At 47.2% G+C, this 22,703-nt stretch overlaps 7 protein-coding genes across 7 annotated transcripts; 2 read left to right on the top strand and 5 right to left on the bottom strand.

Moving 5' to 3' along the window:
- Positions 1–1,656: 1,656 nt before the first annotated feature.
- Positions 1,657–3,877, top strand: RhiXN_05984 (nonribosomal peptide synthetase; the record flags this gene model as incomplete). The annotated part of the gene is made up of 10 exons (XM_043325800.1): positions 1,657–2,156; positions 2,208–2,394; positions 2,443–2,675; positions 2,737–2,904; positions 2,955–3,006; positions 3,067–3,285; positions 3,333–3,456; positions 3,508–3,663; positions 3,717–3,794; positions 3,858–3,877. The coding sequence occupies 10 exons, from the start codon at positions 1,657–1,659 to the stop codon at positions 3,875–3,877; spliced, it is 1,737 nt and encodes a 578-aa protein (XP_043181232.1).
- A 2,618-nt stretch (positions 3,878–6,495) lies between these two features.
- On the bottom strand, positions 6,496–7,708 carry RhiXN_05983 (ribonuclease P protein subunit p30; the record flags this gene model as incomplete). Its single annotated transcript, XM_043325799.1, has 4 exons — positions 6,496–6,740; positions 6,794–6,873; positions 6,924–7,464; positions 7,522–7,708. 4 exons carry the CDS (start codon positions 7,706–7,708, stop codon positions 6,496–6,498), a joined length of 1,053 nt encoding a protein of 350 aa, XP_043181231.1.
- Positions 7,709–7,959: 251 nt separating this feature from the next.
- RhiXN_05982 (uncharacterized protein) lies at positions 7,960–10,686 on the top strand (the record flags this gene model as incomplete). The annotated part of the gene is made up of 8 exons (XM_043325798.1): positions 7,960–8,305; positions 8,353–8,582; positions 8,636–8,785; positions 8,858–8,995; positions 9,055–9,741; positions 9,791–9,820; positions 9,876–10,250; positions 10,312–10,686. The coding sequence occupies 8 exons, from the start codon at positions 7,960–7,962 to the stop codon at positions 10,684–10,686; spliced, it is 2,331 nt and encodes a 776-aa protein (XP_043181230.1).
- Positions 10,687–10,914: 228 nt separating this feature from the next.
- Positions 10,915–12,357, bottom strand: RhiXN_05981 (NADH:flavin oxidoreductase/NADH oxidase; the record flags this gene model as incomplete). Its single annotated transcript, XM_043325797.1, has 6 exons — positions 10,915–11,055; positions 11,116–11,259; positions 11,319–11,461; positions 11,529–11,692; positions 11,755–12,014; positions 12,082–12,357. The coding sequence occupies 6 exons, from the start codon at positions 12,355–12,357 to the stop codon at positions 10,915–10,917; spliced, it is 1,128 nt and encodes a 375-aa protein (XP_043181229.1).
- Positions 12,358–12,728: 371 nt separating this feature from the next.
- On the bottom strand, positions 12,729–13,549 carry RhiXN_05980 (FAD-binding domain protein; the record flags this gene model as incomplete). The annotated part of the gene is made up of 4 exons (XM_043325796.1): positions 12,729–12,876; positions 12,948–13,056; positions 13,119–13,330; positions 13,392–13,549. 4 exons carry the CDS (start codon positions 13,547–13,549, stop codon positions 12,729–12,731), a joined length of 627 nt encoding a protein of 208 aa, XP_043181228.1.
- A 38-nt stretch (positions 13,550–13,587) lies between these two features.
- On the bottom strand, positions 13,588–16,993 carry RhiXN_05979 (FAD-binding domain protein; the record flags this gene model as incomplete). Its single annotated transcript, XM_043325795.1, has 7 exons — positions 13,588–13,830; positions 13,884–14,236; positions 16,044–16,257; positions 16,325–16,540; positions 16,615–16,718; positions 16,777–16,861; positions 16,910–16,993. The coding sequence occupies 7 exons, from the start codon at positions 16,991–16,993 to the stop codon at positions 13,588–13,590; spliced, it is 1,299 nt and encodes a 432-aa protein (XP_043181227.1).
- Positions 16,994–18,607: 1,614 nt separating this feature from the next.
- RhiXN_05978 (FAD-binding domain protein) lies at positions 18,608–20,391 on the bottom strand (the record flags this gene model as incomplete). The annotated part of the gene is made up of 6 exons (XM_043325794.1): positions 18,608–18,833; positions 18,890–19,013; positions 19,087–19,301; positions 19,355–19,791; positions 19,849–20,243; positions 20,322–20,391. 6 exons carry the CDS (start codon positions 20,389–20,391, stop codon positions 18,608–18,610), a joined length of 1,467 nt encoding a protein of 488 aa, XP_043181226.1.
- Positions 20,392–22,703: the final 2,312 nt, after the last annotated feature.

Below are 22,703 nucleotides of genomic sequence, written 5' to 3'. Positions count from 1 at the left end.
AAATATGGTCATGGTTCGGAAGTAACGTCCTCAGATACTTCTCTTCTACACGGAGAAATCTCTGGTTCGGGTTTTCATTGAGAACTTTATCACTTCTAAAATAACAATTCCGGTGGCAGCTACATGCTTCATATCTAGGATATTACAGGACTAGCTGGTTGGATTGCCAATCATACCTTGATGAACACTACTTTGTTCCTGCTTTTTCGTAAGACTAATCACTCTTGCTCGAATCGAAACTTTGAAGGGAGCCACGCACTGGGGAAAGTTTAATAGCATATCTAGCTAAATGCACTCCCACACCCTACGTGCCAAACTTGGAATCCTGGGATTGTAGGACGTCCAAAGCGGGGTTGCTTGCTTCTAGATAGCATCGACGCCCACCAGATAGTGTGCTAGGTCAAACCATTCGGACCGTATTCCTTACTTGGCGGAAATGCCCCCCTCTGCCAGCCGATTCTCGAGAATATTCACCCTATGTACATGCGTTGAGTAGAATAGCCAATCATACTCGTACTGTACCGATATCACTATCATAAGTTTGTTCGATAAGGAATTAAGCGTTGGTTCAGTAAACGTTCAAAATAGCAAATAAACGGATAATTGTGTCAGTGCCTTGAGCCGATTCACACGTGACTCCCAGCCGGAGAGCTCCGTTTTACAGAACCGCTCGAGTTATGAGGGGTATTAGGCGTTTGTTTTAATTTTGACCCTCGGAACCTATCTTCTATTCTCATTCTGCCCAATGTTCGGTCTTCCTTCGGGGTAAAGCTAGACGTCAGTTTCCAATCTTTTAACTTTTCGATTTGTACGAATCTCTCGAAGACTGGTTCGTTGAGCTCAAGCAGCCGGTTCTTTATCGGATTGACAAAGCTCACATGCCTCCATCACCGCCTCCGTATGGCACTGGTCAACCAACCTGAGCGCTTATATCTTGTGTTATCTAGCCCTTGCTAGCTGAATTGAGTAGTACCTTGTGGTATCGCCTCTTGGCAAACGGTTCTCCTGTGCTTGGTTAAAGGTTCCCTTTCGTGTATTTGCTTGTAGGCCGTGATACGATCTCTTAGCGTCTTGCACCCGAATTCCGAACCCCACTCGCTTGTTGAGTTGCGTCACTACCAACCATCAGAAATATATTAATATATCCTAGATTGGCTCTGCTTTCAGGATCGAGCTCTCAAGCTTTCAAACTAAGGGCATACCATACCCACGTGGAGATATCTTTCTGATATCGTCCAACCCGAAGTTTATTCGAAGCCGGCTACCCCTTGCATAACCCCCTGGTTGCATTGGAGAATTATTCGTTGTTTCCACACGCTTATCGATCGTGCATATACTTTTTAGTCTTTGAACATGCATTTCTTGGCGAAACCTGTCCAAAATTGCTTCCCGGTACAAATACGGCAGATAGTCGGGTTACTCAGTCGGGTCTATCGCGGTGAGTCTTTTCCAAGTGACATCACACTATAGTTCAACATACTCTTGCATACTACGGTGTGCGGTCCTGTCTGGTACATTTTGCCGTACAGAGTCAATAAGGGAGGCCTAGGTACCATTATTCACGGAAGGTTAAAAGGGCAGCCCCGCTCCGCTATGACCCAGCCACATTTCCCCCAACTTCCCCTACTCTTCGTCTGATTCTTGTGTTGGCCTCTGATGATGGCTTATGAACCCAACCAGTCAGCTGGGGCAAACGCCGCAGATCTTGAGCGTGGTCTTCAAGGATCCTCGGACCCCCTATCTCCCAATTTCGGTGGCGGGGACTTTATACCCCCTACACAAGTGGGCTCTGGTAAAGGTATAGAAGAGTCCTCAGATTCTTCTTCATTGGTACCTCAGGCAAAGATATCTGCCTTAGAGCTGGAGAGCTCATCCCCTGGTTTACGCGCAGGCCCACCTCCAGCTTTTGAATCTGAAAAATCGTCCCCCACTTCGGAGCTGCCTACATTGCCCTATCAAGAGACTCAGTCTACGGAGACCACAACACCACCTTCTCCAACTGCGTCTTTGGCACCGGTTGAAAAGGAACCAAACGAAAAGGCAATACAAGGATCCATAGTACCTACTCCGCCTAAGCCTGCTCAGGCCAAATCCAAGCCTCCGAGTATCGAAGCTAGCCTTTGGATTCGATTCAATCTCTTCTTTAATACCTACCGGTACGTAGCCTAAATAAAGAGCTCAGTATGAGACTGACAAGTCCAAAATAGCAAATTCTATACCTTTGTCGTGACCTTAAATGGCATAGGAATCGTTCTGGCTGGCATCGGTCGGTTCGAATATGCAGTCAATCACTCGGGTGCACTTGTACTTGGCAATCTGTTATGCGCCGTTATGATGCGTAATGAGCTTTTCCTGCGGTTTCTCTTCCTTATCGCGAACACATTTTTCGCAAAGGTGCGTGGTGCTTTAATTCAACGAAGCAAGTGACTCATTTAGTTATAGTGGCCTCCATTGTGCATTCGTCTGGGAATAACTTCCATATTGCAACACATCGGCGGTATTCATTCCGGCTGTGCAACATCAGGTCTGGCTTGGCTCTTATACAAAGTGATCGAGCTATGCCGTCATGCATCCGTGAACCAGAAGTCGGTTATTGCAATGGGGGTCGTTACGAGCGTTGCTGTGTCAATTAGTGTGCTTAGCGCTTTCCCATGGATTCGAAACCAGCACCACAAGTATGTGTTCATCTCACGCGTTTATATATATTTTTCATCTCGGAATTAATACGTAATTTAGTGTTTTTGAACGCCATCACCGATTTATCGGCTGGCTCGGCCTTCTGGCGACCTGGATTTTCGTCATTTTGGGTAATGGGTTTAACCCTCAGACTGGGGAATGGACCGCGACGGGATATCATATGATCAGCACGCAGGAATTCTGGTTCGCATTGGGAATGACGGTCTTGTAAGTGTTTGAATTCCCATCACATGTCCAACGCTGAGTATGGCTCGAAGTATCGTCCTGCCTTGGACATTCACTCGTCGTGTCCCGGTTCATGTCGAGGTCGTAAGTCTCTCAGTCTCCGCCGTTTTATCGGTTAATAATTGGCGTTATTCTCCTTGAAAGCCGTCGCCCAAGGTTGCCGTTCTCAGATTCGACCGAGGTATGCAACAAGGTTTGCTTGGTCGGATCAGCCGAAGCAGCATGTTGGAGTACCATGCGTTCGGTATCATTTCGGAAGGCACCCATTCGCCATATCACTACATGGTCTGCGGTGTACAGGGGGATTTTACTCGCGGATTGGTGGAAGATCCTCCCAAGTACATTTGGACTCGTGAGCTCAAGGTACGCATTCGCCGGAGTTTTGTGGAACCCTGCTGACCTCGCCTAAGTTTGCGGGAGTATCGAATACGTCTACTTTATACCGGAGGGGAATTAGGGTCTGTACCGGTACAGGAATCGGAGCAGCGCTTTCCACATGTATTCAACACGAAGGATGGTTCTTAATTTGGATTGGTGAGCTCTTACGCATGGTCCCCTGAATTTCACTTATTCATAGTTTTTCAGGTTCGGACCAGGAGAAAACATTTGGAAAGACTATTTCTGCAATGATTCAGAAAAACATCCCTCCTGAGCGCCGTATTCTTTGGGACTCAAAGAAGGTCGGGCGACCGAATACTATCAAACTTATCGAAGAGGTTTATCGAAGTTTTGATGCTGAAGGTGAGCGTCCTCTCGTTGATTGCTAATCCGATTTGTATTGAACTATTTATCAGTTGTTTTTATTACTTCCAATTACATCGGAAACCGTGAGATGATGGTCGGTTGCAGGAAATTAGGAATTCCTGCTTTTGGTCAGTTGACTTCTCTCTGACTCGTATAGTATATGCGTGCTGATCCGTGATATTGCCGGGTAGGAACTCTTTGGGATTTCTGATTATGATATTCGGTTCTTGCTTTTTGATTGGACACAGGACACGCGCCTGTGGTCGTGTGCTGTTATCAATCTCTTTATACTGATTATACCTTTATGCTTTGATCCGATCGGTGTATAGGGGTCACCCTTTGTTTGTTTGGCTTTGGTGCTTTCGCAGATATGTCACTTAGTTTTATATTTGGTTGTAAACTCGAGTCTGGAATTGAAATGTCAACCCCAACTGCGGGAGTTGATCGTATGAAAGAAGCTAATAAATACAGCAGTAGTTTTCAAGGACAGTTCTCAAACATTAGTGCATATACATCACGTGAAGCACTAGCATTATTGAGCATATATCAATTACACGTAGGGAAACAGTACATCCAAGTACCATTTGATACGACCCGCTGCCTTGTCCCCACAACACACTCGACATATGCGAAATTCCAGCCGCATTATAGCTGCTATGACGAGCAGTACAACTAGCTGGTAAATCGTATACATCGGTGTGTGCAGAGAGAAAGACATGGATGGGTACAAGTATACAGGCACAAACCGCCCGCCTCGTCCCTACGACACACTCGACATATGCGAAATTCCAGCCGCATTGTAGCTGCTATAGCGAGCAGTACAACTAGCTGATAAATCGTATACATCGGTGTGCGCAGAGAGGAGGACGGATGGGCTACATATGTACAGGCGTCAACTAATACAACCCATCCACCTCATCCCTACAACACACTCGACATATGCGAAATTCCAACCGCATTATAACTGCTATAAAGAGCAGTACAACTGGCTGGTAAATCGTATATATCGGTATGTGCAGAGAGGGGAGCGGGATGGGTTACATATATACAGGCATTAACTAATACAACCCGTCCGCCTCATCCCTACAACACACTCGACATATGCGAAATTTCAGCCGCATTATAGCTGCTATAACGAGCAGTACAACTAGCTGGTAAATCGTACACATCGGTCTGTGCAGAGAAGAGGTCAGACGGGTAGCCCCTCGATGAAGGTGTGGGCCACAGTGATTTACCTCTAAATGCCACTAGGGCACGTAGAGATTCGCAAGAGAAAGAGGAAACAATTAGAAACGAGAATAATAATAAACGCATTCATAGATTTTACACAGCCTAGTGGGCTTTCGCTTTTCAAACCATGCCAAGCCTTAAGCCTAGTTCATGGCAGCGGTGTGCACAGCCCAATTGGAGGCCACAGGGCTTGAAACGACATACTACCAACGGATATATGAAAGATTAGCCAGAGATCAACTGTGTAGTCGAGAACAGACTAAAAGTGGACAGGGGCAAAACCACACGGCTAGTGGATAGCGAGCATACCTCTGGTCAAGGGCGAAAGCCAACATGCCCAAGAAGGGATCGGTCGAAGGTGATCGAATCAAGCAGCAGAAGAGGAGAGCTGGTATGAAGTAGGATTCATGTGAGGAGGAGGAGGGAGATTGTGGACGGAGCCCATGCTCTCAGCTCCCAATCCTCCTCCCTATTTTATACAGCTAGGAGAGAGCCACGCCCTATCCACACCTCCGCATTTTTTTCTCTTGCCTCTTGCACTTGATGATGTCCGGAAGTCTCGTCGGCTTACGATCTCTGGAACTAGGCAAGTCAGATTAACTTGGAGATCGCCAACCGGAGCGGTATCAAACTGAAACATTCGCTCTCTCGCTTAATTTGTACTTGCGTGGGCCACCTATATTGTCTCCGGTGTCCGAAGCAGAATAAATTTGGGCCTCTATATACTACCGAATATATGTAAGCATATACAATACTACTACTGGAGAATGCTTCATTCAGAGATGTAAACGCGGCATATTGGCTCCGTACTAGTTGTAATTTGAAAACGTATGCATGCATACAGGGGAAACATCCTGTGTAAAGAAAGCACCCATCCACTAGCCGAAAGTTACCATGGAAATAGGAGGAGTAATTCTGAAAAATACCGTAGAGCTGTCGAGGGTGAACAAGTGACAGATCCTGTGTCGGTCCGTCATCCCCAAGTTGGTGCTGAGTTCGAAGGAAGGCCGGAGCCCTCATAAGCTTGAGGAAGATCAATTATTCCAAGTCCGCTTTGTGTACCAATATTTGGAAGAAATTGGATTGGTAGTTCGTGGGCGGTTGGTGTCGGCGATACGAGGGCTGAAGCTTTGGAGTACTTCGAGGTCGAAGTCTCTCCCTTGTAAGTGGAAGGGTGGAGGGCTTCACGGTTATGATTGACGAAGGGGGTATGACGCATGCATGGGGTGATACTACTCTGTCTCGACTCACGAAGTATTTCACACTCTAAAGCAAATGCAACCTGTCCTTTTTTTCGTGGATTCAGTGACACTAAATTGCTTGAACGCTTGTGCATCTGTGGACGCGTTACACTCTCAAATATGTTGTCTTGGTCCCCTCGCACCTGATCTTGCCCCTAATAATGCATATGACTGAAGTCGGTTGAAATGAATTTTGTCCAGCCCATCGAGGGTCACGGAAAAGTCCGGTTCCCCAGACTCGGCTGGATGCAAGATGATCGTCCCGCCTTTCTTCATTGGTCAAGATGGATATACATGTATAACGGTTGCTACAGCAACGACGATCGTAGGCCGGGCTTACGGCAGAACATGCCCATCATCACGCTTTCGCACCACGGCCTTTGGAGCGCTTGGGAGGTCGGGCTTGTGGAGGCTCGGACGGCTCGGACGTTCCAGCGTCCGAAGTGTGTGCTACAACATCCTCGGATTCTCGAACCCGTTTTGAGGAGTTACCCGGGGCGGGCGGAGTGGGCGTCGAGTCTACGGTGGGAGTGGTATGGGCCTCTGTGGGGGCGTCGATAAGTACTGGGGCAGAGAGGACGGCCCGGTATGTTTGCCGTGTACCTAAGGTGCAGTCGTAATCAGTCAAAAGCCAGTTAGTAGCGCGAATGACTCACTTGCACGAGTGATTAAAGATTTCGCGTCGGTGCTCATCGCATTCCTGGCTGTATTTTGGTTCAGGCCGAGAACTGAGACACTGCGCGACTTTGTCAGGTTGTGAAAAAGGGAATAAGGAGATATATTCACAGATTAACCGCATCCATCGGCGCACGCAAATCACAAATCGCTTGAGCTCCACCCGATAAAAGTATTCCTTTTCCCTTGGTAGCTCTTGCGATCTCTCTGGCACCCGACCACCAATTTCGTCGTGCCGATTCATCAGAGGCGAGAGCACCCGCATAGGATATCTCAAACACACCGCCGTTGCGAATGGCAGTCCGTATCATAGAGGGCTTCATTCGAAAGGGCAGCTGAGGAGTGGCCGATGCAGCATCAATGCAGATGATATGAGCGGTTGTAGGAGATGGTTGTGTATGGCTAAGACATGCCAACGAGAAAGTATTTGGGGTGGTTGGCTGAAGTGCTATGATGTCGTAGGAAGCGAGATGGGGCGCATGTTGTGTGGAAAGACCAAACCCCTTTTCGCTTGATTCGTCTAGGATAATAGTAAGTCGACGGAGGACAACGAGGTCCTTGCGAGGAGGAACCGCCAATAGTGGATTGACGTGTGTGGCTGGGTCAATTTTTCCATAAACAGTATAATTCAAGGCGACGACGGTATATCCGACTTTACTAGGAATATTGATCAATATGAATGTATTTTAATGCGTTTGCTATGGCTTACGATGAGAGATGACATCCAAGCGGGAATTAATCAGGTCAAGATCGTTGCTGGACAAAGTTGGTGCATTTATTACCGGTGCTTCAGAACTGTTTCCTTTCTGCTTCTGCTTTTGTTTTTGTTTCGTCACGGTTTGAGTATTAGAGTTGAATCCTGATGGAGCAAATGGTACGTTTAGGTCGATAAACATTATTGAAGAAAATAAACAAGTAGGACAAGATCCCGGGTCCGAAAAACGCCCATCACGTGATACCGGATCACCTTCTCTTTCCCCCATTAATGGGCGCTTGAGGGTTTTCTTGATAGAATTGTCTTGGATAAGTGGCTACTTAGACAATATTTTTAATAGTCTTGGATATGAATCTAACTGGGAAGCTACGAACTCCGCACTTTCCTTACGATGGATATCCCGACCACTGGGGTCCGTTCGAATTACACACTATGGTTCCCTACGATGCCAGCTTGCGCTCTGTTGAAGTACACCAATACCAGATTGTGGTTAACTACAAACCCGCTAATAAAGTGGTAGTTGTTGGTTTCGATGACTTTTCACCTGCCTGGCCAAAGGACAATGACGATCCCAATTCCAAGGCTACCCAACGTCGTGACAAATATCGCGCAATGGCCGAATTTCGTGCTTTAGTAAAAATAAAGAAACTGAAACATCTTTCTGCAGAGGGGAAGGAGCAGCTTCGTGATGCAGGCGCAGATGTAAGCGAAGAGACATGCAGAGAGGGACTTTGGATTGCCGTTTATGGCAAGTACAACCATTATCCAATGTTCCATCGTGAGTAGTTTGCAGTTGTTCCTAAACACTTGTTAACTATAGCTTAGCTGGGGACCCAAAAAAGAAAGAGCTGCTTCAAGTTCAGGTGGTCGTAAACGTATCTGGGAAGCAGAACGAGAGGACACTTTTCATAGCATCCATGGACGCCCGCACAGCCGTCAGATCGATCCTATATTTTGAACGTATCAAGCTACTTCGGTTTATGAAGGAAGTGTCGAGGGAGGACGACCATCGCACCGACCTTATGGATAGGACTATCGACTGGTTTGTGCAAAAGGTAAGCAATATTTATATCTATATATTCTCTGACCAAATGATCACATATTTAAGATGATGGAAAAATATCCATTTGATGACGTTTGCACCCCTGAGAAACGGGATAATTATCGAGGCGCACGCCGCCACACGTCTGAGGCCCGGCACGTCTTCGTCTGCCACGCCGAGTGGCTATTGGAACATACAAATGTACATCAAGGAGCGGTAGGTACCATTCGTTTATCTCCCCCCCTCCCTCTCTCTTGGGCCACTCCAAGTAACACACTATGACTTTAGGATAAATACATTTCTAGAGTGATATTGCGGGATTGGGCAAAAAAAGCTCCCCGGATGCGAGAGATGGCAGCCCTCGAAGGACGCCCTGGTTGGGGTGTGTGGGACGCAGTCTGGGACACATGCGACTTTGCCAACCACGTATGTACCGACTTTACCATCCGTTTTCGATAATAAAGTTGATTGACTTTGGCATCCAGTATAGCAGGGAACGTAAAAAATACAAATATTACATCAACTTGATCAAAAAAGAGGAAGGGCAAGGATCTATCTCGTCAGGCTCCAGAAGTCGCCTATCCAGCGCTCAAATAAACCGGGCCAACAAGGGCAAAGGCCGAGCGACGACGGCAGACGAAGAGGGACACGCATATAGCTGGATACCTGATCCTGTTTCCGAGCATGAGGAAGACGACGGAGGATTCTCCCTTGACGAGGCCGAGTGGGCGGACAGGGTCAAACGCCCGCGGATAAGTCTGGGTCAAGAGGCCGGATCGAGTGGGACTCGGCCGATTTATTCGAGCCCTTCTCTTGGAGAGCGAGAAGATCGTGTGTCATCGTCCGTATCCCGCGATCGCTACCAGCCGAGTCCATCGCTGAACGTTCGTACTCCAAGTTCAAGTCAGAACCCAGGAACGATTCGGATATCGGGCACGAACAGAAACTCGCCAGCTCGCACGCCGAGCTCGTCAATGAGAAATCCTTCGAGCAGCTGGAGATTCACAAGCCAAAGGGGACCCAGCTCAGGTACCACACCTGCGAGCCGAAGGTCTCCAGAAATGAGGAAATCGGCTATTAGGACTCCCGTTCGGCCAGCTGCAGCTGCAGAAATGGATGTGATTTATATTTCGTCGGATGATGACGATATTCCGACGCTTGCTACACAGGTCGTGAGTATGCTTACCCAGTTTTGACTTGCTTTCGCTAATGTTGTAAAAGGCTCGTAGCAGTCTCGCTCCCAAGAGTGAAGTAAGTTGACCCAATCTCTGTTTCATAATTGCTTAGCCATACCCGTTATTTCTAGGTAGTCGAAATCACAGATTCTCTATCAGAAAACCAAGATGAATTCATGCATGATGTAACCGATTCGGAAGGTCCCGAGGATGGTCCGCTCCAAGACCAGAATGACGACGAAATACCATATTATCGACGGCGGACAAGTGTACCGAGAGAAACAGTGGTTGATGAGACGCCCCCTCCCCACGCCCGATCACCAACCGGTCGTACTGGGTCACCTTTGGCCGATGAAGTTCCCGATAGTCAAGATGATGCCGAGGATTTCAATAGCAGTGACTCGGAGACCAAGTACACACAGCGCCCCCCAAGATCTCCTAGTCCGGATACTGAACGTACCAAGATGCTGATAGAGCTCAACCGTCAGATCCTAGAGTTCGCTCCAGTAAGCTTCCTTTTTGTTGCCCCTTTGTATGGCAAATAGCTTAATACGATTGCACTGCAAGCTGGTCCACTCTCGCCCATACACTCCGCTAACCTGGAAGCCCTGGCGGTGCAACTATCCGAATCAGAACTTGAAACCAGGAGGAGATCCAAGGCTCGGGCAAAGACTACCATGCACATTCGAAATTAATCTACGACGCCCTTCCTTGGAAGTTCAACGCTTACTCAGTCAGCATCCTGGCGATGCAGAAATTCTGAAGCACTTGCTTACAGAGCCATGCATCTTCAAAGGACCGACAGACCAGTTAGTCGATGAAACCTTTCAGCGGGTGGTTGAACTCCATCGCCAAGAGCACTACAAATATTGGGGAGTAAAGAAGAAAGTTGAGCCTATGCACGGGCAACTCATGGCGCACTTTGAACCTTTGGATGATTGAAATGGCTAGAATGAATATATTTTCCGATTTAATATCTTGCTCGTGAATTATTTTGACCATAATCTGCTTTTTAACTTTGTATTTAATAGTATGAACTTCATGAATATTTGCTTCGTTGAAGAATCGGATCATGATCAGAGTGACGATCGCAAGAACTAACACGGTATGATGTATTACTTTATAGACATGGCATTATTCAGGTCAGAACATTCCCAATCAAAAATTCATTCACGCTTCGACTTTCTGGGCTATGGCCACCTTCTGAGCTTTGGGGTAATCAGTGTACCCAACTGCCCCGGGGGTATAAAAGGTCGCGCGGTTATATGCGTTGAGGGGCAGGTCTTGCTGCAACCTGGCAGGGAGGTCGGGCTATTTTGTTTCAATTAAACCAACGTCTATACAGTCATCTTTAAAGAGAGTTTTACTCACATTGGCAATAAAAAGTCGTCCAAATGCAACGGCGGTCTGCTCGTACTTTTCAACCACCTCTAGCGCCGTGTTCAATTTGAACCCTCCGGCAATAAAGAACGGCCGGCTCCCCCAAATCTCCCGGGCGAAATCGTTGGATTCGGCCTAGACGAATGAAAAAATTAATATTTTATACCCACAAAATCCATTAACAAAATACGTACCTGTAATTGGTGCACTGGATCGGCATCACCATCACCTGCTACAACAGATTCAACAAAATGGACATATGCCAAGTCTGGATGACGCTTCAAAAGTTCACGAAGAACATAAGAGAATGTTGGAATTGGATCTTTCATACGCATCCCTATTTAATTCGTGTTTAGATAGAAGAACGTATCGTTGTCTTACAAGTAGCCACTTGCCTAGGAAACGACTCCACGGTGAAAACCGAATGCCAGTTTTCTTTACTCCAACAGCCTCCACTACTGCATCAGTGATTTCAAGAACGAAGCGAGCACGGTTTTCAATGGAGCCGCCGTACTCGTCGGTCCGCTGATTGCAGGTGTCTTGAAGGAATTGCTCGGGCAGGTATCCGCTTTGGAGGAAGGCAATAGTCAATACCAAGACAACACCACCCCTAACCATAAAACTACTCACTTGGCGGCATGAATTTCGACTCCGTCGAACCCAGCTTTGTGAACCGCGTTCTTGGCCGCCTGAACATACAACCCAACGTATCTCTTGATATCCTCCTTGGTCAGTTCTTGGGGAACCTCGGAACGTCCTTCTAATAGAGTAGGCGAAGAAGAGACATAAGGATATCCTTCGGCGTGGATGACGTCCGGCTCAGCAGCACGACCAATGGCCCACAGTTGAAGATAGATGTACGATCCCTTGGCATGAACACGATCCACTACCTATTTCAAATAATTTCAGCCTCCTTACTTTAAATTTGGGATCGCATACAACTAGAGGTTAACCTACATTCTTCCATGCCTGGATTTGTTCATCACTCCATATTCCTGGTACGTTATTGTACCCTCCAGCTTCGGCAGCGATAAACGTAGCTTCGGTAATCAGCAGAGTACCAGGGACCTCGGCGCGCTGTTCGTAGTACTCTGCCGCGATATCTTGGTGTACGTGTTCCTTATTAGCGCGAAATCGGGTGAGGGGAGCTAGAATAACTCTGTGCTGAAGGGTAATATCTCCGATCTGAAGGGGCTGGAATAGTTTGGGGACAACCACAGCTTGAGTTGACATGGTGTGGATGGTGGATGGGGTGACACTTTAGTTCAGTTGCGGAGGGCGAGAGAGGGAAGAGGTCGATGGGTAACATGTGCTTCGTCGTTCCGTGGCGGTTATAAAAGACTGTTCGCAGACGGACCGAAGATTCGGCAGGCTAATCAGTGATACGTCGGCCATACCTGTCAGATAGTTCATGCTCTCACGAAACCTCACATCAGCAATATGGACTTGGCTTACAGATCACAGTCAGACAACTATCCTCGGATATGTCAAATCCGCTGTGGTGGCGGCGAAAAGGGCATGAACGTGATATCAGCAACTGTCAAGTAGAGCTGGCCCAAAAATAGCTTGATTACGTAATCAGAGGTAACAGATGCACAGAAATCCTATAGAGGTATTTTGAAACCTCCTCGAGAAAGTCTATGAAATACTCCGTTGGGGTTGTACTTGGCCTTGACTAGACGGAGAAAGTCGACTTGAGCGGGACCATACGACTCGATAGGCCGTTGATTGGTGTTCGCATAATTCAGATATCTTAGGGATTTATCATGTTAGCATAGAGGAACCGGCTGAGATGAACTGTGGCGTATATGTATTGCGCAAACCGATCCCCGGACTTTGCAATATCCATCGAGGCGGCGATCAGATCATCGATGATCGCATAAACCTGTTTGTCATCTTCAGCCAATGCCCAAGTAAACTGATAGTTGACAACTAGATTGGCATATCAGTCAGCGACCTCGGTCGAGTCAAGAGAGAGGCAGGCCGCAGCTTACCAATAAGCGGATTGATCGCTTGCTCCAGCCCAAGCACGTTCCCCCCTTTCTCATTGCTCGCACGGATCATGCTATTCAATATAGGCTGAAAGGCAATGGCCGAACCCCACCCCGGCGTCGAGACCAGTTTGGCTGTAGTCGAATGCCAAAGCTCGAATAACTGCTTATACAGATCCGCATTGGCCCGGATGGAGTACGTACGCACATCTTCCCTGTTGGAGAGCCAAGTTGAAATAAGTACATGGTCTACGCAATTCTCATAACTGTACATACCTCAGTCCATTCGTGGTACCTATCGTTAACTCATCAGCGGCTTGCTTCACTGTCTTGACTTTGACTGTGTTGATGACCGTCGGAACACCAAAGAACGGCTTGATTGCTTCTGGAGGTGCAATGACAGGCTCCAAATAAAATGAATAAAAGGTGGCCATATCGATGGCCTGGGATGGAAAGTATACAAACGCCGAAATCACATGAGATTGGGATCCGATTCGACACCTTTGCAAGCGTATTCTTCCATAAGTGGGAAAAGAGCATCGTAATTGTCTGGAGAATAATAGAGATTTCCGGCATAGACTTGACTAATTGGATAGGTTTGAAGCGTGAAAGAAGTGACGAGTCCAAAGTTGCCGGTACCACCCTTGAGTGCTCTGAACAAGTCTCCAGCTGACTCTGCTGTGACCGTAGAAATAGTCCCATTGGCGAGTACGATCTGCGTAGAGGAAATAAGCTCGGTTCAGCACAATTCAACACCGGGAAAAATACCTCGTATGATAAGATGTTATTTGCTGAAAACCCTTTCGAGTGCATCAAATACGATAGACCGCCACCCAGGAGGAACCCGCTCACTCCAACAGGAGAGATTCGACCTCCTGTGACGGTAACGTCATACTCACCAATCTTTGAATACACATCTCCCCATCGGTTTCCGGCTCCGATGACCACCGACTGTTTGTCTTGACTGACTTGGATGGCAGTGAGCCCGGACAAAGATATGAGGACTCCGGAATTGGTGCTGGCCCAGCCCGGATTGGGAGTGTGTCCTCCGCCTCGTATAGCGAATTCGCAGTCATCTTCAACTAGAATTTTTAAGGCAATAGAAAGGTCGGAAGACAATTCTGGAGTAAAAATGCACGCTGGTTTCAGCACACAAGTTGATGCTGGGCAAGAGCGAAGCTGTAAGCATGTCTCCGGCTACCGGACGTAGGACTTATACCAAAATTTATTGTTTTCTATTATATAGCTGGGAGTGGGTGGTGAGAATACTTTTTTCTCAGACAAGGCCGTCGTCAGTCTATCACACTGAAGTTATTTTAGCATCATACTACTCGGACATCCATTGACTTACGCAAGTGGCGGGGGCACCATATGCACGAGCTCCAGAAACCAACGATGCTAATCCAAACAATCGACGTGCCAATGGTGTCATCGTGTACGGGTCCGAGAGTGCTATTCAAATCAGGTGGTAAGCCAGTGCTGTGTTGGGTTTAAAACGTTTGGGATGTTCGGCGACACGCCACATACAGAATGACACAACTTGGTTTTCACCGACTACTCGGGCAAATAATAGAGGCCAGCTAAAACTAAAGTAGTAAACTCGTACGATGCGACTGTTTCCTATTAACGTAATGAGAGTCTGACGAAGGGTCCAGCGATCATGTGGCTTGGCTTGAAAGAAGTAACCAGTCACCAAGGTAAAACGCCTGTCAAGAGACCCTTGGTAATCCAATTATGGCGAGCGATCGTGATCGGTGTCGGGCTCGATCCTCGTCGCGATCAGGTAACCGCGGCTTCTCTCATGGCGCGAACCCTCTCAACTGCCTCAAGTAGTTAAGCCAATTGAGCGATTTGCACAGACCACTTGTCTTGAATTTACTGCAATAAGCCACTCCTCAAATTTCTGTATGGTCGCCATTGTCTGAAAAGCAAAGACATCAAATCATAGATGGACCGGGCTACAACTACTCCATATTTCTCATCTAGGGGAGTTCCAACTATACAGTAACATCCAACAGTGATCTTAAGAGCTCGAGGGAACCTTGAATCCCCCAGGACATAGTTTTTCAAACACCCTATGGGGATCGTACTTGGCTTTGACCTTTTGAAGAAACTCCACTTGTCTGAACCATAGGATTCGATAGGCTTTTGGTTCGTGCTTGCATAGTTGAGGTATCTTAAATTGCGATCAACGTTTTGGAATGACTAATATGCGAGGTAAATAAGGACCTACACGTATCGTCCAAGGCGGTTTTGCGACTTTGCGATATCCATCGATTCAGCAATGATTCTATTAGCTGCTGCATAAGCCTTCTCGTCGTCTTGAGGTAATTCCCAAGTGAACTGATAGCTGACAACTGTGTACCACAAGTCCAGTCACGGTCGGCGACCTTGTTCTAAAAAAAGCGAACATTGACTTTAACTTACGAATCAGTGGGTCGTCCGCCGGCTCCAATCCAAGCACGTTTCCCCCTTTCTGTCACTTGCTCGGATCATACTGTTGGATATAGGTTGAAAGATGATGGCCGAGCCCCATCCGGGCGTCGAGCCCAGCTCGGCCGTAATTGAATGACAGCGATCAACCAATTGTTATACAGATCCGCATTAGCTCGGATAGAATATGCACGCATGTCCTGCCTTATTGATATCGATCAAGGATATTAGTATACACGAGTGCCCTAAACGTGCAGGTTCAAGAAACATACCTGAGCGCGTTTACATCCCCGTTCCAAGTTCATCACTGCTTGCTTCACTGTCTTCACTCCAACGGTATTGACAGTTGTTGGTACATTAAAAAAAGGTTGGATTGCTGGCGGGGCGCCGTGACGGGTTCGGAATAGAAAGTATAAAACGCCGCCAACTGAAGCAACTGGGACGGAGCGCTTATAAATGTTGAAATCATGTGCGTTTTGGGGTCCGATTCGATACCTGTACGAGCGAATTGCTCCATGATCGGGAAAAGCATGTCGTACTTGTCCGGAGTGTAGTAGAGATTTCCGGCATAAACGTCCTTGATCGCATAGGCCTGAAGGGTGAAAGAGGTTGCGATACCAAAATTACCTGTTCCGCCCTTGAGCGCTTTGAACAAGTCTCCGGCTGATTTTGCTGTGACTATAGAAACGGTCCCGTTTGCGAGCACCACCTACAAGACGACGCAATCATGAGTTTAAGCCAACACAAAAAAGGCCAAAATATTCCAGTTCACATACCTCGTATGACAGCACGCTATTTGCCGCGAACCCTTCCGAGTGCATCAAAAACGAAAGGCCTCCACCGAGCAAGAAACCGCTCACTCCGACGGATGAGACACGCCCTCCTGCGACAGTTACACCATACTTCTCGGTCTCGGTGTACACATCTCCCCACCTGTTTCCAGCTCCGACGATCACCGACTTTTCGTCTTTGCTGACCTTGATATCGGTGAACTTGGACAAGGATATGAGTATCCCAGAGTTGTGCCAGCCCAACCGGGATTGGCGGTATGTCCCCCACCTCGTACAGCAAACTCGCAATTATTTTTAACTAGGATCTTGAGAGCTTTTGCAACGTCCGAGGAGGATTCAGGTACAAGAATGCACGAAGGAGTCAATACGCTCCTTGACGCTGAGCCATAAGTATCAGTATTAAAGCCTTAGTCGATAGGCTGACAGGTGGGCCTTACACCAATATTTATTATTCTCTATCAAGTATTCGGGATTCAAGGGAGCAATAACCTTGTGTGAAAGCCCTTTGGCTAGCCGCTCACACTGCAGTATTTTCAGTATCACGCCTTTCCAAGTTACCATCTAACTTACACATGTTTCAGACGCGCCGCAGACCACAGCGGCCAATAATGCGACTGTAGATAATCGCTGCGCCCACAAGAAACTCCCTGTCATGATGCTGGATGATTGAAGAGAGTCGCGAACATTGAACGAGGAGCGCAGTACTAGTTAAGTATACTGCTGGGCGGCTAAGTTTGAGTTGCGTCGTGCCTTTTACGTCTGATCTGACATCACTTCCGATTGATGCACTCTTATATAAAGAAGGTTCTGATCTAGGAATCGGTCTTCTGGCCGAAGCTGCGATTCAAATGAAGTGCACAAACTGCTTCCATGAAACTCTTACGAAACAACGTCGGACTAGCTAAGACATCGATGTGCATTCGTGTGGACGCATGATGGGCGTGCCAAGCTGGTCAAAAATGGGCGGAACTGCTGTCGCGTTGTTTGTGATAGAACAGGCATCGCAAAAACAATTGTGACTGGAGCGACAAACGAGACACCTTGATGATGCCTCCGTTCAGATATCATACCCAGTCCCTCGATGAAAATTTCCTGAGCTTAATCATCTCTTATATCTGGTCTATCGGCGATTCTCTGCTTTCGCTCGAACGTCTTCTCGTGCTCTTGTACATTTACCTATTTGCATAATCTCTACGTCTAACTTCTTTCAGTTCTCAGGCAAATCACAAACTATTCTATCAAAGCGGTGAAGTTCACGAGCGTTCGAGAGCGCGTGTATATGGTCTTCCATGCGCTCGAAAAACCCCACACCATACTGAACCACAGTGCATCTTGCATAATTGGAGTTGGTAAGTGACGGATAAATTTCTCGAAGTAGAATATTTGCGTGACATAAAGTGGCGTTGAGCCTTGTACGTCAATTGTGTAGAGGGTGGGTATTGATGTGTGGAGTTTTGCGACGGAGCGTGTGAAGGCCGCAAAAAGTGTACGGGGCCGATTAGGCCGGAGTAGGTACCGTTTACTCTACGGGGCCCCGAAAATCTCGGGAGCGCTCCGGGACTCGCTATTGTCAGCGAGCATTCCGGAGCGTTTGGTATGACACTCGGAAGGGCTCGTGGAGTGCTCTCAAGTCCTCGCCGAGCAATCCGGATTCGTCGGATCCTAACGAGGAGGTTCCCAGAACCGGAGCACCCCAGAGCGCTCCCGGGTTTTTGGGGCCCCCGTAGAGTACTAGGCACTATGTATCGTGTTTGCGCGTTGTTTATACTACCACGTTCCAGCGCTTGCGTGCCTTGTTCGTTTCCCTTCCTTACTACGTACTGCGAGCTTATGCCGTCCCATTGACCCCCCCCCTTTTCCTGTGATTCCCACCCACCCAGCTCGCTCGGTGGCTCGGCCTCAGTGGCACCCCGGTTCGGCGTTCCGCCTCCCCAACCCCCACCCTTCTTCCATCTGCCGGTCCCAGTTGTATACCTATGTCCTCATTAGATATACTCTCATTTTCTTCTCTTATATGCACCGGCGCGAGGGCAAATATTTCGTCATTGCATTTAACATACCACCCCCGATAGTATCAATGAGAGTCGACGAAAATTATTTATAGCACGCCCAACAAGAGACACTCGATTATTTGACAGAGCGGACAACTCGAACAATCTGTGAAGCATGTTATTTATCATTCTGAGGAGAGTTAAAAACCATATGTACATAATTAGGTTCATTTCACAGTACATGTTTATAACAGTCCATCAATTTATTTGACTAGTACTACGAAAAGTAAAAACAAGCTCGTTGATCAGGTGAACCTGTCTGCATATTGAGATAGCCATCTTCAATATTAGGGCACTGCGAAGGAATCTTGAATCCACCCCGAGACAGCCTTTCGAATACGCCGTTAGGATCATACTTGGCTTTGACCTTCTGAAGGAAGTGTACTTGAGCAGGTCCGTACGATTCAATTGGGTTTTGCCCAGGACCTGCATAATTCAGATATCTTGGGGAGTTATTAGCTCCACTGGTAAGAACTACGAAAGAGGCGCAAGCACGCACATGTATCGTCCCAATCTATCCTGCGATTCTGCAATACTTGTAGAGGTAGCCATGAGTTTGTCGATTACCGCATACACCTTGTCGTCATCTTCAGGTTGTATCCATGTGAATAAGAGACTGATAACTATAATAATAACCGGTCAGATTGGTGAGGCATAAGTCGTGGTAACTGACCAAACAGGAGAATGGAAACTTACTCATTAGAGGATCGTCTTCTGGTTCCAATCCAAGTACATTCCCTCCCTTCTTATTGCTAGCACGAATCATGCTGTTGGATATAGATTGGTAAACCATGGTGGAGGACCAGCCGGGTATTGTCGAGTTCAACTCCATTGTAGACGAATGCCAGATATCGTGGAGTTGTTTGAACAGCCTTGCATCGGCTCGTACAGAGTAGGCATGTATATCGTATCTACCACACTCGGAATTAAGCACAAATACTGTATTGCTAAAAAAGCGTGGTACCTGAGTCCGTCCTGAAGCCCTGCACTTATTTCGTCGGTGGCATCCTTCATTGTCTTGACTTGGATAACTTCTTGTACAGAAGCATCTAAGAACGGTTTGATAACTGGCGGTGATATTGTAAAGGGCTCGGGGTAAAACAAATATAACGCGGCCATATCAACATTCTGAGATGGTGTGCATGCGAACACTTGAATTAAGTGTGTTTTTGGATCGATTTCAACCCCTTCACGAGCATATGTTTCCATAAGTGAGAACAGCTCCTCGGTCTGATCCGGAGCATAGAAAAGATATCCAGCGTGAATTTTTCCAATTGGGTACGTTTGGAGCGTGAAAGAGGTTACTATGCCAAAATTCCCTGTCCCACCTTTAAGTGCCCTGAACAGGTCCTCGTTTGATTTTGATGTGACGGTGGCAACTTCACCGCTGGCCAGTACAATCTGTTACGTAAAACAGGTTTAGCATGGTGCTGTAACTATTAGCATTAAAATATGTACCTCGTACGAGAGTACAGTATCGGCCGAAAATCCTTCCGAGTGCATCAAGAAAGAGAGGCCACCGCCAAGAAGAAACCCGCTTACTCCAACCCCGGAGACTCGCCCTCCCGCAACTGTAACGTTATACTCGCCGATTCTCGCGTAAACATCCCCCCACCTATTACCGGCTCCAATCACAACCGACTTCGTGTCATCGCTGATCTCAATGGCTGTGAGCTTTGAGAGAGAGATAAGCACCCCAGAGTTGGTGCTGGCCCAACCCGGGTTGGTTGTATGACCCCCTCCTCGCACGGCAAATTGGCAATTGTTGTCCACAAAGATCTTGATGGCGACGGACACATCGAAAGATGACTCTGGAACAAAAATACACGCTGGATTTGATCTAGCGGTGGACGCTATGGCATGAGTTAATATGAATTACTTATTCCAAGCTGAAGCGTAGAGTATGATGTCTATGGGTAAATTGGGCTCACACCAGTGTTTGTTTGCCTCGACATGGTAGCTTGCATCAGAAGACTTGAGCACCCGTTTCGAAATCGCCATCTCCAGTTGATCGCACTACAAGATTGAACACCTTGTTTGTCTCATAGATTGGCCAACTTACACAGGCATGCGACGCGCCATAGGTCCCAATGGTCAATAATAGGGCCACACATAGTCCCCATATCAATGAGAAGGATCGATTCATCAGTCCAGTCAAGTGAGGAGTTCTGGAGGGGTGACACGAAAACAAGGGGCGTAAAGAAGCTCACAACTATAGAGTCGTGTCAATTTCTATTGCTCCAGCCCTCTGATTGTGGCGTAACTCCAGGGCGCCTTGAAGGTCGTGAAGAGCACCTTCTGGCCATTGTCGCAAGCACTTGACAAGCACTTTCTGGGCCACCACATTCCAGGTCCCGAGGTGCTTGCATTTACGAGGTGGTGAGCGCTCAGTCGCTTTTTGCCCCCGTAGTGAAATAATTTGACGGTCCCCCACTAGAACCGAAATAAACCTATATTAGGAGTTTCAATCACCAGCGTTGGATAGCTCTCTTAACAGCGACAGGTTTTCAATCCGGGGCCGCTATTCCTTCTTGCTCATCTCATACACCAGACCCTGGGACTCAAGATCACCATCCCGCTTCGTAGAATATAGGTGTCTTCTGATTTTAATTTATCTGACTCTTCCCGGTTGAGACAGACCCTGTTTTTCTCAATCAGATGTTCCCGATCCAGTCGAACTCGAGCCCGGAGATATCGGATTTAAACCTATCTTAGGCCAGTAATACAGTCAGGACTCTTGACCTGTACATTGTGTATTAAAAAGGTGCCTGTTGCGTCACTTCACTATTGATTTATAATTATAAGCTCGGCTAATGTCTTCCCATACTGCAGGTCGGGAGCCCTGACGGTATATGTAAGGCGGATCGCTAGAAAAGGTTAGATGGTTTCGAGGTTGCAGATGCGAGTGTTATCAGTTTGTATCAGCGGTCTGATTGCGATTGGTGGGTAGTTGACATGGTGTGGGTAGGGTACCTACATAATCTTTCTCCTTTTATGTTCTCTTGACTCATGTTTTCTTTTGATAGGTTTTCTCTCGGTGCAATATACGAACCTTTGTTACTAAGGTTTACCGAACAGCGGACTTTGCCACTTGCCTTTCCAATCCCCGTCACTTATATCATATACACACCCTAAGCGTGGTTACTCTGTACTCTCTGGACAGGTCATTTATAGTGAACGAATCCCGGGATTTTTGACAGCTTCCACAGGGAAACTACCGGCACTTGCGAGTGCTTGTAGGTATGTCCCAGAAGACGTGTCCAAGAGAGTGGGTTCACTTACAAGGGTTTCCCAGGTCTCATCTCATGAGAACACATGAACGAACACGGAGCGAGGAATGTGACAAGTAGTGATATATGACACTTACTCCAGTGTTCATATGTCGTAGAATTATCGAGGCCTTGTGGAGCAAAATTGAGTTCATGAGTGAATCATAGGTATGGTTAAGGCACCCTGTAGTTGGACTGAAGACAGTTATCCTTAGTCCGAGGGTCTTGGGTCCACTTACCCAGGTAGGGTGTGATGTCAACCCTGGAGGACCATAAATATCAACCTGCTTACCAAAGACTTACTATGTACACGCGCGGTGCGTACTTAGTGGGTTTGATATGACTGTTCAATTACACAATCGAATTCTTAAATAACGAAGTGCTAAGCATGGCTCATATCATCTTTACTGCCGAATGCCCTAGAATATTCGCAGCTTTAGATCATTGATATTCTAGATGACGCTCCAAATTCTAAAACCCTCCTTGCAGGAAAGCATGCAATAAATTTTACACCAGAGTCACCCTGGAGCTCAGACTGAGTGTGCCTCAAACTGTATGCGTGTTGGGGGTCGGACCATCGGGGCAAAGCTTGCGTCTGGTACTGCATCATCCATAATCGCGTTTAAATAATTACCATGACCAATTGGTTTGGATTTTAACAGCATCCACCGGGACGATACTGTGGTCATAGTTGATGACGAAAGAACAGGCACTAAGCCAGCCGTATGGGGCAATGCAGGTTTCCAGCTCTCGGGTGATATCAATCTTTGAAGCAAACATAATCATTTTCAGCCATAATCGAGCTTCTGTGATATGGTTGGTGAGCTCATGAATTGAAACGTACATACACATTTATATATTGAGAACCTTGTAATCGACGTAAGGTTCACGCATTACCCCGTGGGTTGACACTGCTGCAGGGCTGGTTCTTTGTCTTAATAGCGGTGTATCCAACCCTTCTCAGTTGCGATTGAATGAAAGTTGCGACCTGAAGAATCGTTAGAAGTCAAACTTTCCAACAAAGCAATCAATTCACAAACGAGA

Source organism: Rhizoctonia solani, chromosome 6, assembly GCF_016906535.1.
Source record: "Rhizoctonia solani chromosome 6, complete sequence".
NCBI classification, from domain to species: Eukaryota; Fungi; Basidiomycota; class Agaricomycetes; order Cantharellales; family Ceratobasidiaceae; genus Rhizoctonia; species Rhizoctonia solani.
The sequence above is the reverse complement of the archived record's forward strand: the minus strand, read 5'-3'. Positions and strand labels throughout refer to the sequence as shown.